This window comes from Jaculus jaculus, chromosome 17, assembly GCF_020740685.1.
Source record: "Jaculus jaculus isolate mJacJac1 chromosome 17, mJacJac1.mat.Y.cur, whole genome shotgun sequence".
NCBI lineage: Eukaryota > Metazoa > Chordata > Mammalia > Rodentia > Dipodidae > Jaculus > Jaculus jaculus.
This window is the reverse complement of record NC_059118.1, coordinates 2255611-2272566: the sequence shown is the minus strand read 5'-3', so window position 1 is coordinate 2272566 and position 16956 is coordinate 2255611. Positions and strand designations below refer to the sequence as shown.

The 16956-nt window shown below is 44.7% G+C and overlaps 1 protein-coding gene and 1 pseudogene across 2 annotated transcripts in view; one reads left to right on the top strand and one right to left on the bottom strand.

Moving 5' to 3' along the window:
* The window catches only part of Ano10 (anoctamin 10), a 125256-nt gene that overhangs the window by 29149 nt on the left and 79151 nt on the right, over nt 1-16956 (bottom strand). For both annotated transcript variants that reach the window (XM_045136864.1, XM_045136865.1), the window contains exon 12: nt 644-760. In XM_045136864.1, coding sequence (XP_044992799.1) covers nt 644-760 — 117 coding nt within the window. The remainder of the gene's footprint in view (nt 1-643; nt 761-16956) is intronic.
* Nucleotides 4581-5137, top strand: LOC123455572 (annotated as a pseudogene).

Below are 16956 nucleotides of genomic sequence, written 5' to 3'. Positions count from 1 at the left end.
AAGAGGTGCTAGGCCTATGTGTGCTCTCAGAAGACCTTGCCTTTCTGATAATCTCGATGCTTCAGTGCCTGGGTTTCACTGGAGATAACCAGCTCTGGGCATCAGAAATTCTGTCTCCCTGCGTATACTTATCACATGCAGAAAAATCACTTGGTGGTGAGCCCCAGCGTGTATTCTCTCTCCTCCTACTTTCTCTCTCTCTCCCTCCGTCCCCTTCCTAGCAGGATGTGGACATCATTTTCACAGTGGTTTTCTTGCTTCTACCCACACACTTTTATTCTCTCTCACCTACAAAATACTGCTCAGGTTCCCTTTTCCTCACTTCTCTCTGATGTTTCTGTGTAGGGCAGAAAGAGAAAGGGTGGGGAGCGGCCCACCTTAGAAGCCTGCCTTGTTCTCAGCTCAGTGCTATCTCTGTGCTTTAGTCAACATTGCTTGAATATTTCTGCGTGCTTAGCTTTGTCCTGTAAACTTGTTTCTTGCTGGAGGGTTTTGGTTGTGTTCTGCCATCCTTGCCTGGAGTCCTTTGTGTTTAAGTTCTGATTGAGTGCTGAAGGAAACACTGGGAGTTATTCCTGTGCAGCATGTCCTGTCACATGCTAAAGAAATCCAGTCCATTCATAGTTAGCAGGGACATTCTTACCTGCTGTTTGAGTGCCTCCAAAGATTCAAATTCCAATCTTGCCAGTTTCCTCTGGATATGTCGTGGTTTATCAGGTATGGCAAATGCAAGTATAAACTTCAGAGCCAGGAGTGCATGCTGCAGACAGAAAGACCACATGTTGATATAGCACCTTCACCCACATACAAAGAAACACACTGGAATGTATGGGATCTGGGACTCTTCTGTCAACCTAAGGAGCCAGGGTCCTTCCTGTTATCCTATAAGACCAGGGATACTTCCTGTTACCTTACAGGACCTGGGGCCCATGCCATTAACCTGAAGGACCTGAGACCCTTCCTGTTAATCTGAGGCACTCTCTAATCATTGACATCTGAAATACAAAAGACCACCTAGGCTGTGAGGTGGATTAGCTCATCCCAGTGTGATCCACCAAAAGTTATTGGCTTGCTTTGTTTGCTTCATTTTAAGATCAGTTATTTTAGTTTTACAGTAATTATCATCTAAATATCATATCACGATAGCTATCACTTATAGCCTATAACACTTGGTGCTTTCTAAAAAACATAGTTTTATTCCAAAGTCTTCCACAAAACTGCTTTCTACATGTGCCTCAATTAATAGTGCATCACACATAGCAGACTAGTATAGCCACTGTGTTCTTTGCCCAACACTACCCCACTGCATTACTGCAGGGGAGTTACAGTCAATGTGCTTATGTCTTCCTCATCACAACAGTGTGATTGACAGTCAATAATCACAGATCACCTGTAATCTAAGCTGAGGACTCCATACACAGAAGTGCAGAGACACAGAAAGGTAGCATACCCTTCAAACATGACCACTGACAGCCTGGCTATGGGTCACAGAGGCTTTCTCTAGAGCATGCCAACAGGAGACCTTTAACTGGGCCAACAGCATGCTCCTGCTAAATCCTGCAAGGCAGACAGCAGCCTCTCCCACCCACACATCTCCAGCTCTGTTGTGTGGTCCAGGAGCCACACCTCACACATCGGAACCGGATGAAGATCAGAGCTGCTCCTGGGTGAGAGTGTGAATTACTAAACATGAAGAGCTGTGGATCTTTACAGGCAAGAAATAATTATCAGGCTTTAAGAAGATCAATAAGAGAAGGGACAGCCTGTATTGCACTGAGCTATTAAAAGAAAAAGAAGGCAGGTGAGAAAAACTAAATGGATTCCTTACTGTGAGATTTTCAAAGGATGGATAAGGAGTGAACAGGAAACCACTCCTGGGAGAAGTATAGAATGGCAAAGGGAGTCAGCATCATGCCAGACAAGCAATAATTCAATCAAAAGATCTGTAGGCCATCAGGCCAGGCCAAGCCCCATATTATCCAGTGGTCTGGAGTGGAGTGGTCAGGGCAGCCTTCGCTTCACTGCAGTCAGTGCCACACCCAAGACAACACTGCCAAATGCTGATGGGGGGAGCGTGGGCATATGACTCAGAGGTTGTGTTTATGAACTAGATATTGAATTATCAAGGATCTGGATGTAATCTACAAAGAATAAATGGGTAATTGAGAGAAGATTGTACTGTGCCATTTTTTAATTCTACTAGAGAACTGAGATATAATTTTCATGAGATTAATCTCTTCAGATAAGAAGTTAGTGGATGAAAAGAAACTGTCCACGCTTTTCCAGAGCTGCACCACGACTCACTCACTCCACCTTCCATCTCTCCTTGCAGTTCTGCACCCATTATTCTCCTTCAGAGTCTTGGTGGGTATTGTAAAGCAGATTCCTCTGAATTGAAATATTTCCTCCTGAAGGTCAAGAGGCTTGGGAGCATCAAAACTTAGAAAGTCACAGACCATTCCCCAAGGTTACAGGAGCAGTAAACACCTGCTTGGGAAGAGACTCTCTGACCAGCCAAGCTGCCAGCAGGTTATGCACTGCCCAGGGGGTGCAGCTTCCCTGAGTTGCCCATCACCCATTCTGGAGTAACTTTGTGGTGACGCAGCTGCCTTTGAGTCACCCACACTCCTGTAAGCACCGCTTCACCTGCTCTGTAAGTCATTTGTCCACCAAAGCTGGTTTGGGTTCAGTCATACTTTGCTCTGTCACCTGATCCTTAGCGGGGTGAACAGACATGTGCTCATGTCTTCCAAGGGGAAGGTTTCCCGTGACAGTGGAAACTAGTTTTTAAAGAGCCCTGCTGAGGTAGGGCTTGCTTTCCTTGGGTGCAGGGCATTTGGAAAGTGTGTGAAGTTTTCATGGGAACAGGGCTGGCCATGGGGGGACTGAGCATGGCTGTCACAGTCCATGGTTTCCTTGTGAAATCTTCATATAACTTCTACAACTTGACACTTTTGGCTATTGATTTTTCAATATTAATCAGAGGGATTGCTTAACTGATTTAGATAGAGACAGCAACATGCTTTCTTATGTGGTAAATTCTATATAAAACAAAGGGATTCCTGACTTAAGAAACAATTACATATTCTGTTAGGCTCTTCATCTTACCCCATCAAGATTGCCTATTTGCCCTATCAACAGGGCAATCTGTAGCTCAGAGAATATGGATTTTAAAATCTGGAATCCAAGAACAGCAAAAGCTGGAAGGAATTCTTACTGTGCATTTACTGAACAAGTAATAGAGCTTCAATGGTGGTCTTCACCGACCCCCAATTCCTAATCTCCCCGTGTCCACTGTCTTCATTTCCCCAGCTTTGCCAACTCTCAAAACTTCCACCAGCCATGGTCAGAACTAGAGATTTGCTTTAATGCATACCTTCTCTAAAAAGTGAAAATTAGCCTGGGAAGGTTAAGGACTGTCAACCATTCACAGAACACCTCTTAGTTAATTTAATTAGCTTGGGCTAGTGTGTTTATCTCTTTGTGCATGACCCTGTTCTCGGCATGTAACGCTGAAGCCTATAGCACAGCCTTCCCACAGTAGGTAGGTGGTTCCCACGCAGAAGCTGGCTCCAAGGAGAAAAGTAAAGAGAAGCAGGAAAGAACCAGCATGGTTCCGCAACAGAAGAAGCAAAATCAGACTTTTCCACTCCCTTCTAACTGGTTTCTTTAACCCAAGATCCAGAATTCAGGCCATTGATGGATTAAATAAGTTTTACAGTATAGTCTGAAAACCTAAATAATATTGACAGCAAAAGATCATTTGGGGTGTGTGGGCATATGATATATGTGTGTGTGTGTGTGTGTGTGTGTGTGTTCATGTATGGATATGAGTGTGCAAGTGCCACAGTATACTTGTCAAGGTCAGTCCATGCTCCAGGCAGGGTCTCTTGTTCTCACTGTCTCCAAGCTAGCTGTGAGCTTCCCAGGGGTTCTCCTGTCTCCACCTCGCATCTCATCATCAGCATGCTCAGATTACAGAAGACCTCCACAGCTTCCAGATTCACATGGGGTCTGGGGATCCAAACTCGTACTCACACTAAAACGACAAGTGCTTTAACCACTGGGCTAAGCCCCCATCCCACAAGACCATTTTCTTTTGTTTCAAAAGGTCAATTGTTTGTATTTTCCAAGCAGCCATTCTGTTTCAAGGTTGCGAACTGCTTCATGCTAACTGAATTTGTTAAGAGGATTTTAGATATGTTGCTAACTTGAAGCAAAACCTAAGGTGACACAGGAACCTACGCATCGGAGGAAAGACGCCCAGAGCGAACAGCTGGGATGGAAGGAGCCTGTCCACTGTGAACCATGACTGCAGTTACCAACATTCTTACTTTTAAGTTTGGTGTTTTCTCTTATGTGTTTTATGAGATGGGGTCTCAGTGTACAGCCCAGGCTGGTCTTCAGTTGATATCCTCCTGCTTCAGTGTCCCTAGTGCTGGCATTACAGGTGTAACACCAATAACGTCCTTTACAGAAAAACTCACAGAGGCCACTGCCACCACGCTGCCAGTGCAGCTGGTCCTGAGCCGCGAGGAGCCCACTGCCTCCTCGGACTTGTTCCAACCATCTGCTAAAACATGGTGGATCATTATGAAGTTCTAGGCAGGCACAGACATGCCTCGCCTGAGGATATCAAAAAGGCGTATTGGAAACTGGCACTAAAGTGGCGCCCAGACAAAGATCCTGAGAATAAGAAGTGGAGAGAAAGTTCAAATACGAGGTGCTGCCAGATGTCAAACCAAGGCATCTGTGACAAATACGGCAAAGAAGGGTTGAATGGTGGAGGAGGGGTGGGAGTTATTCTGACAGTCCTTTTGAGTTTGGCTCCAGGTTCCGGAACCCAGATGATGTCTTCAGGGAGTTTTTTGGTGGAAGGGACCCATTTTCATTTGACTTCCTTGAAGCTCCACTTGATGGTTTTGGGAACTGAAGAGGCCCCAAGGAAGCAGAAGCCGAGGCGCGGGCTCCTTCCCTACCTTCACTAGGTCCCATCATTTACAGGTGGGTTTTCTTCATTTGATACAAGAGAATTGTGGAAAATGGTGAAGAAAGGGTAGAAGTTGAAGAATATGGCCAGTTAAAGTCCCTAACGATAAATGGTAAAGAGCAGCTGCCATGCTTGAATGACAAGTAACTCAATGCACACATTTAACAGAAATGTTAAACCATAACAAGCACCATTTGAGAGTTAACAGGAACATTTTTTTTGAATTTCAAACGAACTCGACTTTCAGTATAACTCTACCTAATCTAAAGTACTTATAATCAGCTCATCGGAGCCTCTGTTTGTCACAGACTTTTATATTTGTTGTTGGGACCACACAATAGGACCATTTTGTATTCAAAATTGTTGTAATCTCTGTATGCACTTTGCCTTTTCCTTGAACGTAGTAATCTAAGGCGAGCCTGTGACAGCAGAGTAGGATGAGACTGCGCACACAGCATGGACCTGCTTTCCACTGTGTGTGACACGTGAGCCGAGCAGTGTCGGCCTGCTGTGAAGTTATCATCGCCAGGATATCCTCCACAGAAAGAACTTCGGTTGTTTTTCAGTATTTAGTAATGAAGGATATTACTGCTTTAATGGTAATACATTTCTGTTTTAGCATACGTTAAGGATATTTCTAGTTGTGCATGAACGCTGGCAATGTCGCATGTTCTGGCAATTGTTTAAATGTGTAATGTTAACCTTAGGTTTTAAAAAACTGGTAAACTGGGTCTTTGTCGTTTGCTTAAAAAATAAATGTGAATGTGTTTGGTGTATTCTTTCATGAAAGAAAGAAAAGAAAATTCACATAAGTATATCATAAACAAAGGAAAGAAAAAGTAAATAGTATGGGAGGGCAGGAGGATAGGGTGGGAATGGGGGTGGGTAGATGTTTTAAATAATAAACACAAACAAGTGGGCTCCCCAGAACACTTTGCATCAAGCGTGATTGCAGGTGTCTCATCTGGGAAAGGAGAAAAGAGCAGGACTACTGAAGCGCCAGCACGGCTGGTGAGGGCTTCAGGCTGAGCCCAGCACGGCGGGGATGCTGGGCCCGGGGCTTGTAGGCTAAGAACTCTGGAGGACACAGTTCATGTGTTTCTAGGACTCTGTACCTGAGTGGGCGAGGCTGTGCGTCTGTACTGCCAGTGGTAGGATGACCTGGTCCTTGACTGTAGAACTTTGGTATAGAAGGAGTGAAAATAATTATGTAATCAATTAACTCATACAAACACCTGTCACAAGATGAGAAAGCCATTTCTTTTAAACATTTATTCCTGAAGGGAGGGAGGCTTCTAAAACTCAGGTAACTAAGGAAAGCTACAAGAGCCAGAAGGTCCCTCTCCAAGGTTCTAGCTGCAGTCAACAACTACTGAGCCAGATAAGACTTCCATGGAGTTGCCTGCAATTTGTGCATAGCTCCAGGGATGCACCTGTGGTGAGCTGTCACACTGGTGAGGGAGGTCAGGAGTCAGACTGCTTGTGTTGCGGGCAGTTTATTCAAGGCCACAGGCCCCAAGGAGAGCTCAACATCAACTGTGTGGACTTCTGACAATAAGGCAATTCCAGTCCAGGGACTGAAAGTCTAAGAAAAACTATGCAGCAAGGTGATGCCTGCTGACCCGTCAGGATGCCAGCTGCCACCTGCCTTTGCCCAGTGCTCGCCCCATTTCTTGATCCCTCACCTTCCTGAGAGGCTTAGAGGGATGCCCACTCCCTCTAAGAGTTCTGGTGGGCTCCCTTGGGATCTGTGTAGACTCCGGATACGTCAGTGTTGAGCTCCTGTGATCTGTACCAGTCTGATGCCTAATTTCCATATGAGTCATCACTTGGATCATGCCAAACCTATAAAAGTGGCTGAAGTCCCGAGGGCTGACAACTCTTTGGGTCCTCCCCGCTCAAAAGGGAGATTTGCTCAATCTCATTCCAATACACCTTGCTTACATATCCTTCTCTGCATGCCCATCTGTTTTTGTCCACAGCTCTTTGCAACCAGGAGACTAACAACTTGAGAACCACTAGCTTGAGTATCTGGCACTCTATGCCCAAGCTTAAGCTCACCTAGAGCTGAGAAAGGTTCCATCGCAAACTGGCAACACTGGGTGGGCTTTTCAGTATGTAGTAATCCAAGTTCCTGTAGGCAACTCCTCAACCATGTTCCTATAAGTAACACCAATAACCACTGTTTCACCCAGCTATACTTGCATGGAATTGTTTCTTTGGTCTATTGTCAGTGTCCTATCCGCAGAAAAGAGTTGTTTGTTCACATGTCCCTAGAAACAGTCATACAAAGCAAGCATTACCTAGTTTGTCTTTGTTTCAGTAACTCAATGAACAGAAGCTTCTCTGAAGCTGAAAAGGAATCTTTCCAGTGTCGTTAGTCCCAGAAATTGTGGGAGGGGATGCAGGGCAGAACCTGGGACCCAGCTCTCAGCTCTGCCTCTACCTCTGCTTCTGAAGCACTGGGCAGCCACATAGGGACTGGCAGAGACAGGGACACCCAGTTACCACAAGGAGCCTGGGCCCCTGGGTGCTGGCATGGGCTATTTTCCAAGAGAAGATAAATGACTGAGGGTTGGGCTTAAAGGGTTAATGGGGTTCTGAAATGTGTCTACAGGGAAAAAAATGCAGTGTAAAATGTTGGGAAAGTCAAAACAGTGAGAGGTATGGGTGACTGATTCCTACAAAAGCATTAAGAGTGTTTACTTCCTATTTTATCCCTCTACTTAATTCAATGGTAACTCGGGGGGGAAATGCCCAGTTTTCTGTGGAACAAAGGAACAGAAGGAACTCATTTAAAGGGTCACAAGTAAATGACACGCTATGCCTCATGGGCTTTGCTCTTTATGGTATAACCCTCATAATAGAGACCAAAAGGCTCTGAAAGAACTATCATTTGTCATGGGCTGAGGAAGGTGCACCCAAGGCTTAACAAGCCTGTGTCAGAAAGAGCACATCTTAGCCAGCTGCATGAGCAGAACAAGTTTGCCTCCCACCCAGAGCCAGTTTCCTATGCAAAGTGCCTCCAGGCCAGGTTCGAAGAGGGGTTGGGGGGTCTGAAGGAGGGTTAGGTCTTATTTGGCAACTTCTTTGTGTTTCAACAATTTGATCACCAGGCAAGTAAAAATAAAATCAAGTAACATAATCACTGTGTGCCTGGAAATGTTCTTCAAGTCCTGGAAGCAAAGTACCATCCATTCTAAGACTAGGTCTTCATCTCAATGTACACTAACTACATTGCTTTTGCTGGGCCAGAGGTGAGGTTTAAGTTATGGTAAAGCACACGGTGACCCTGAGCCACTTGGCCAGCTATGGTGAGGTGGCCATGTAAAGGTGGCAGCTCTCAGCAAGTAAAGACACATAACTAACCTTCAGTAGTCACCTGGCCAGTAGTTCACTGGTGGCCGGCTCTTCGCCTGACATAGCATGCCACTGCAGTTTGGTCACTGCATGTCCCCTGAGGCCAGTGGGTTGACGGTTTGGTCTCTAGCCCATGGCATTAAGGAAGGTGATGGACTCTTTAATAGGTCTTCGAGGGCATGCCCTTGAGGGGATCTTGGATACATGGCCCTCCCTTTTCCTTCTCCACTTCCTGGCCATCTCGAGGTGAGCAGACACAGGCCATGTGACCATGGACTGAACCTGGGAGTCTTTATTTATAATAAACCTTTTCTCTTGTAAAGTTGATAACTCAAACAGGAAACTACAATGCTGCCACTAATTTAAAGATGCTAGTGTAAAAGTAGAAAAGATGTAAAAACAGATGCATTGTTTAGACAGAGGTGGTAGCATAAAAATAATTGAGAGGAAAATGCTAGAAATAAAAATCACTGTAACAGAAATGAAGATTGCTTTGACAGGCTCATCTACACACTAGACACAGCCAAATGGGGGGGAGGGATCTGCAATCTTCCAGTAGACTAAAAGAAGTTGCTAAAGCAAGAGGCAGGAGCAGAGAAGGGAGAGTGAGAGAGAATAAGAGAGAATGGATACCAGGATATTTAATAACTGTGGAGCAATATCCAAAGGTGTAATGTATGCATGATTGTAAAACCAGAATACAGAATGGAGAACATGGAGCAAAAGTAGTATTTAAAGTAACAGTTACCAAGAACAACTTTCCAAATGACCGACAGCAAATGAGCTCTAGGAAGCCAACAAAAATAAAATTTAAAGTATAATTAATGGGCTAAAGAGACAAGATAAAAACAGATTTTTTTAAGTGCTTATGTAGAGCCAAAGATGGCCAAAAAAAGGATTTAAAGAGAACAAGTTGTAATAGAAAACAGCTAAAAATATAGCAAATATTAATCCAGTCACACCAATGATCATTTTAAATGTGAACAGTGACAATACTCAAAGACAGAAATGTCAGTGAGGATAAAAAGTCAGATTCAAGGCTGGAGATGTGGGTTAGTGTTGGTGAGCTTACCTAGCATGCACAAGACCCTGGGTCTGAACCCCATAAAAAATATATACAAATCAATAAAGGCAAGGCTCCACCACACACAGTGTCTGCAAGAAACCCATCTCCGTCATGAAGGCCTAGGTAAGCTAGAGTGAAGGTGGACAAGCAAGTCCGGGTTTTGAATACCAATCTCTGACAGGAATGAACCACAGACCCTTCAAGAAAGGGCTCAGCTAGGAGTTGGGCATGAGATACAACAAGGGAAACCTGAAAAGAAAAAGAACTTTCCCTAATATTATCACTAGTGGTACATTAACTAACTGATTTTAACTAACAGTAGATGCTGAAAACAAGAACCTGCATGGGGTTCGTTGGGTCAACTTGTCATGGGAACACTTGCCCTGCAGCTGGTGGTGCTCATTAGGAGGGCCCAGGAGGCATGCTGAGTGGGGAAGCAGGTCACTGGGAGTGGGGACCTTGGGGATTATTACTGTGGTGGCTCCTATCCAGCTCTGTGTTTCACTGTAACATGAACTGCTCTGTTCTGCTCCACCCTCTCCTTCCACCATGAAGGACTGAAATTTCTGAAATGCTGGGCCAAAATAAATCTTTCCTCATTTGAGTTGTCCATAACAGGTATTTTGGTTACAGGGATGCAACTGGAATATAATTAAAGTCCAGAACTTTTGCTAATAAACGTCCTGTATACCCACATCTATCTCCATCCCAGTTTGTCTCCTGAGAAGCTGACCTGTGACAGCAGTTAATAAAACAATGAGGATTTTAGAGTGCCTTGTAAGGCTTTTCTCTATGGCCTGACAGTTAGGGGTCTAGGGTGAGGAAGATAGGAACAGGCCAGGGAGGCTGCGAAAGGAAGATGGAATAAACATCTGCACATGCAGCCCTGTACTCTAGGCGAGAAGCTCATATATGCTTAGCTGGGACTGTAAAGTAATGCCAAGGAATGCTAACATAACATTCAAGTCAGCCATGCTTACAGAGTTTCCAAACAAACACTGGTACCAAGCCTGCCAGATGCTGTTCCTAAGTCCTGGCACAAAGTGAAAAAGACATATGCAACTGATAACGTCCTATGGCACTCAAGGCAGTATGCATTTTCCAAAGCAATGTCCTCCTGGCGCTGCTATTCCTGAGAAAGTTCGAAGTACAAGAGGAGTACTGAACTAACTCTAGTGACACACTGAGATGAAGAAAAAGCAAAGGGATTACTTAATGTTTTTAAGTGCACCTAAACGCCGGCGACTTGCTGAAACAATTAATCTCTTTAAATAGAAGTTGATGTGCTGCTTCTGCCTGCTCTCCAGATAATGCGGTTGGCTCTCTAGCAGCATTCCGCTCAGCAGGTGTGGCAAAGCCACCAACACCTGCAGAGTCATTAGTAGAAAAGGAAAAGGACTTGCAAAAATAGACTCGCAGACACTGACTTTCTAATTAACAGTGATCTCAGATGTACTTCTGAATGTCATCTTTTCTACAAAACCTGAATATTTAAGGCTCCAAAGTTTTATATCACACAGATGCTAGAATCTTTTTACGGGGCACTTTCTTCATGGTGCCCAGGTAAGCAGGGGCACCCAGCTCCAAGGAAGCAGTACAAGGCTGTGGTTAGACACAAAGCATGTCCTCCTAGGGGTGAATAAGGAAACTGTGGTCTAGTAAGAAGATGCAAATCTACACAATAGTAAGCAGTGAGCCAGATTCATATAGCAATGGAGCTATGTAGATAAATAGGGTTCTGAGTGAAGAAGAATCAGAAGTTGAGCCCAAAACAATGACCATAAATCTCAATCTCCCTGTCTCTCTCTCACACATACACACTGAGAGAAAGAGAGAGAGAGAGACAGAGAGACTGACAGGGAGCAAACGAGTAGAAGATGGACTGGAAGGACACACAGTAGGTACATCAGTGGGATGCTCATACAGGGCGGGGACCACAGCAGTAGAATTAAGTGAAGTGCAAGCGAAGATGCCTGTGCTGTGGAGCAGGAGGCAGGATGACTTGTGAGGACACCTGTGCTGTGGAGCAGGAGGCAGGATGACTTGTGAAGATGCCTGTGCCGTGGAGCAGGGAGAAGGATGACTTGTGAGGATGCCTGTGCTGTGGAGCAGGAGGCAGGATGACTTGGTTCTGTGTACGAGGTCATGGTGGTCATGGGGAGTAAGAGCAGTGCTCTCTTAAACAGAACATCGTTGGTTACTAGGCAGACTGAAGCTTTATAGTGCTGGTTTCTTGTAATTCTCACACCATGGCCATCTATAATGTACCATGACAACACACCTGATGGTATATCATTTCATATGCTTGAATGTTTTGGTGCTGTCATTTTCCCAATTTATGGATATGTTTAACAGGAACTAGGACAACAGTTGCCAAAAGTTAAATCAGCTCATGTTGAGTCTCCTGAAGAGTGGTGCTTTCATCATAATGCTTTAGATGGAAGAAGAGGCAGACTCACAGCTCTGACCACTCCGTGGTCAGTACCAGAAGGAGGCACCGCTCAGCAGACAGGCACAGCTCACTGACACGGTGTCCCACACTCACTGAGGCACGGGTGCACTCTTCCTGTGCACTCCTGGCTTGCCCTGTGCCTTCTGTTTCTAAACTACAGGCTGCACCTTAGAATAAAACCAGCTGGGGGGAGCAGGGGTGCCTTCTAGTGTGCACCTGAGCCCAAGGAGCCCAAGGAGCCCAAGGCCTGATCAACCAGAACACAAGTTCCCAACTCCTATTCCCACGGAGGTTTAGGTGGGACCTGCAATAACCAAGTTTTTTGCCCTTTCAATGAGTGATGCTTTGCTGGCAAAACAGTCATCCAGAGAAGGACCTGCTCCCTTACATGGTTCCCAACTCGTCCCCTAAAAATCAGGAGATAACAATAGATCCCACTGTGCTATTGGTGCTCATTCTTTACTTGTAGAGCAGAATTACAAAAATCCAGGAGATAAACTTTGGAGCTGACTGACCCCAAAGTCCTTGCCAAGATACCCCAACAATGGAGAGTCTTGTACTATAGCTTCTCAATAGCCCTCCATAGATGAACCTCCTGACAGACACAAGAATGACACTGTGAAAATCTGTTCTAGGGGGACGTATAACAAAGACTCCAGGATCCTTGTTTTTGCCTTAGAAAAACGTTCTTAGCACAAGACTTTGCAGCCCTGCGGAGCTTTTGAATGTGAGCTGACATAATATGATTTGCACAAAATCCCTCTCTGCCCTTATATTTTCTATAACACTCTCCACCTCTCATTGGGCATGAATCGATTTCTTTTCCTCTTTCTTTCTTTATTGGTTTTACAAGGTAGAGTGTTCTCTAGTCCAGGCTGACCTGAAATTCACTATGTAGTCTCAGGGTGGCCTCGAACTCATGATGATCCTTCTACCTCTGCCTACCGAGTGCTGGGATTAAAGGTGTGTGCCACCATGCCGGGTTCATGAATCAATCTCTTGTCTGCTGTGAGATCCTGAACCATGTTCTCTGCAAAGGCAGGACAGAGGGTCTGAGCCCATGAGTGACCGGAGACAGAGGCAGCACCCTGCAGTGTAGACAAGCCATGCTGCTCCTACCAGCTGGGACTCACTTTCTGTCCCCTCTGCTGCCAGGCGGCCTGCAGGCACCTGTTCCACTGCAGCCCCTCCAGGAGCCAGCACTGCTGAGTGACAAGGATAGGCCATGCTCACATCCTGTTTCTACCTATGACTGTCGCTGGAGCACAGAGTGGGATAAAACTCCAGCCCCACTTTAGTGAGTAGCACACTGGCAGCACCGTGAGGGAGAACGAACAAGGAGTGTCTCCACGGGCAAGACTGAGCGCTGCTCGAGAAACATCTTCCTGTGAGCCACCAAGGAAGACAGACTCCGGAAGAACCCTGGAGGAGTACAGCGAGTACTGCTGAGAGGTGAGGGGGGCCACCACGTTCCGAGAGTCCACCATGTCCAAGTGCTTCTGGGCTGCCCAGGCATTGCTGTGTGGCCTTGCTCAGTGCTTGCCAAAGCTTTTGCCCAGGTCTTCAACTTCTCAGGTAGAAACTTGTTCTGGGTGCCTCAGGTAGGCTCAGCTTCAGATGGTGGGTGAGGTGAGTGCTCAGCTGTGACAGGAGAGTCAGAGCTCTAGGCTGCTACACATTCTAACTCTTCCACTGCTAAGGTTAGCCTACACAGCTGAGCTTCTCTTTAGTGATCCATCTTGGCTGCCACCTGTACCATTTCTCACGAGTACATGAGCCTGCTCCACAAATACAAATGCAAATTTAATTTGATTTGATTCCTTCTTTAGCTTCATAACCAAAGGATCCAAGTACATAACTAATCCTCACTGGTCCATCAACTTGGACAAAAGAGGAAAACCACTGAGAGTTCTCATATCCACTTGGCAAGAGGATATAATGCTAAGAATCACTTGGTCTCTCTATGAAAATTTGGATGGCATATGTTCTTCCCTCAGAAACTTCTATCTTTTATGAGAGATTCTCACAACAGGCCAAGAGCAGGAGCACTCAACTAGAATGCCTATTACAGCACTGTGGGGACACACACATATATATACACACACACCACATACAGAATTCAGAGCCAGCCAATAAAGGCATGCACAAACAATTAAGCTCTCCACTCACCCATGATACAGAAAACATTTACATAGGGCTTACTTATGCTAGAAGTTATTCTATAGGCTAAATATGTAAAATTCACCTACATTTCTGTATTAATCATTTTCTCGTTGCTGAACCAAATTCCTGAAAAGAAGCAACCTAGGAGAGAAGGGCTTTGTTCTGGCTCACTGTTCAGGGGATGTGGTCCACCGCAGCATGGAGGCCGTGACAGTGGGCAGCTCTGTGGCAGCAGGAAGGTGAGCTGCTTGCTCACAACTCCATGAATCAGAAAGTAAAGAGAAGGGAATGCTGGAACTCAGCTGGCTTTCTCCTCTGTCCCTTCTTATTCAGCCCAAGACATCAGCCCACAAAGAAGTATCTCCTATGTTCAGGGTGGGCCTTCCTTAAGTTAACTCTCTTTGCAAGCCTCACAGACACACTCTGAGAGGTATCACTGAGGTGATTTCAAATGCAGTTAAGTTGATAATGAAGACCAACCATTGTAACCTCACAACAGTCTTAGGAAGGTGCCACTACTATCTCTGTGCTAAGAAGCTGAGGCTATCACTCTGATAGCAACCAAGGTAAGAAAAGCCAGGAGAGGGAGATCCCAAAGGATGAACCTCAGGTTCCAGAAGAAGCAAGAGCAGACCCAACTCCAATTAGTGGGAGTGAAGACACAATAAAAATCTAGCTGAAATTAAAGTGGAAATCAAGAGAACAATACAGAGCATCAGTGAAAAGTTGGTTCCTCAGAAAGATGAACAAGTTAACAAGCCCTTGGCCAAAGTAATGAAAACAGAAAGAAGATTCCAATTATTATAATTAAAAACAAAAAAGGAGTTATAACAACTGATACTACTGAAATACAGAGGAACACTAAGGAATTATTTTGAAAAATTATACTATAATAAATTAGAAAATCTGTGAGAAATGAAGACATTTCTACACAAATATGACCTATCAAAATTGAACCAACAGCCAGGCATGGTGGCGCACGCCTTTAATCCCAGCACTTGGGAGGCAGGGGTAGGTGGATCTCCATGAGTTCGAGGATACCCTGAGACTACATAGTTAATTCCAGATCAGCCTGGACCAAAGAGAGACCCTACCTCAACTCCCCCCCCCAAAAAAAATTGAACCAACAGGACACAAACAACAAACAGATTAGTAATCCGTAATGAGACATCAACAGTCTCTCAATCAGTAAACTCTCAGGATCAGACACTCACCACTGAGTTTTATAAGAATTTAAGAGTGAACACCTAAGCTCCTCAAACTATGCCATGAAATAGCAAGGGAAGGAACATTTTAAAATTCATGTTACCCAGCCAGTATTACTCTAATACCAAATCAAGATAAGAACAAAAAGATAGCTACAGGCCAATATCTTTAATGGATATGCCTGACAAAAAGCCTCAACAAAATACTTGCACACTGTGTTCAACCACACAAAAATGATCATACACCATGAACATATACTGTGAAGATGTGGGCTAGAGCAAGTCTGCGATGCTGAAGGCAGAGCTTCACAGTGATTTCAGTGGGAGTTCAGAGAAGCAGAATGGACACTAATGACTGCCTTCAAGAGGCTTCAGGTGAGGCCAGGAATTCACTGGGAATAAGACTAGAAGCTGTTGTGTTACCTGTGAAGCCTGTGATTGGTGGGGTCTGCCATTTTCCTATTGCCCCAGTGCCATATGCTTGGCTTATCTTTAATGGTACCAATCTCTTTAATATAATATAATATAATATAATATAATATAATATAATATAATATAATATAATATAATATAATATAAAATATAATATAATAAACCCTCATCCACAACTTTCAACCCCCTGCTTTTCAAATCCTTCTGCTCTTCTTTTCACTCCCAAGTATCACTGTAAACCTGGCGAAAAGCAGCCAGAACTAACTAAGCCATAGCATCTTTAAACTACATGGTCTAGAAACTTCCTCTGACAAATTAATCAGTCCATCCCCTTTCAGTTCAGCTTTCCACAAAATTTTAGGGCAGAGCTAAAATGTACACAAACTCTGCCAGAATGTAACACAACAGCTTCTAGTCCAGTTCCCAGTCGAGTCCCTGGCCTCACCTGCAGCCTCTTGAAGGGAGTCATTAGTGTCCACAGCTCTTCCAGCATTCTGCTTCTCTGAACTCCCACTGGAATCACTGTGAAGCTCTGCTGACAGTATTGTAGCCTTGCTCTAGCCCACGTCTTATAATTTTCCCAAATTCCTCTTGAAAAGTAGGCTTTAAAACAACACAGCGTTGGGAGGAGGGCTGGAGAGATGGTTTAGCACTTAAGGCACTTGCCTGCAAAGCCTAAGGATCCAGGTTCCATTCCCAGTACCCATGTAAGCCAGATGCACAAGGTGGTGCATGCATCTAGAGTTCGTTTGCAATGGCAGGAGGCTCTGGTGTAGCCATACTTTCTCCTTCCTTCTCATTGTAAATAAATAAAAACAAAATTAAAAACCACATGATCAGGTTTAGTAACAGCAATGAGTACTTACTAATAGATTTTCTATTACTTTTCCATCCCTGTTAACTAAACTACCCAAAAAAGACCACTTAAAGGAGAAAAATGATTATTTTGGCTCATGGTTTCAGAGGGTTCAGTTCATTGTGCTGCAGACAGTGTAGTGGCACTGTGTGGTTCACAGCAGAGCTACAAAGCAGAGTGTGACAAGCAGCAGCCAGGAGCAGTGTGTATAACCCCAGAGCCATGTACTTCTACAGCTTGGTTCCTTGTCTAGAGGTTTTACAATACCCCCGAACAGCACCGCTGGCTGTGGACCAAACATTCTGAACGTAAGCCCCTGGGTGACATTTCATATTTAGTCTGCAACAGTACTTAATCTTCTTCTTCTGTCTGAAGTACATAAAAGTTCCTCTGTACATATGTAAGAATATGCTATCATAACCCTGCTCTACT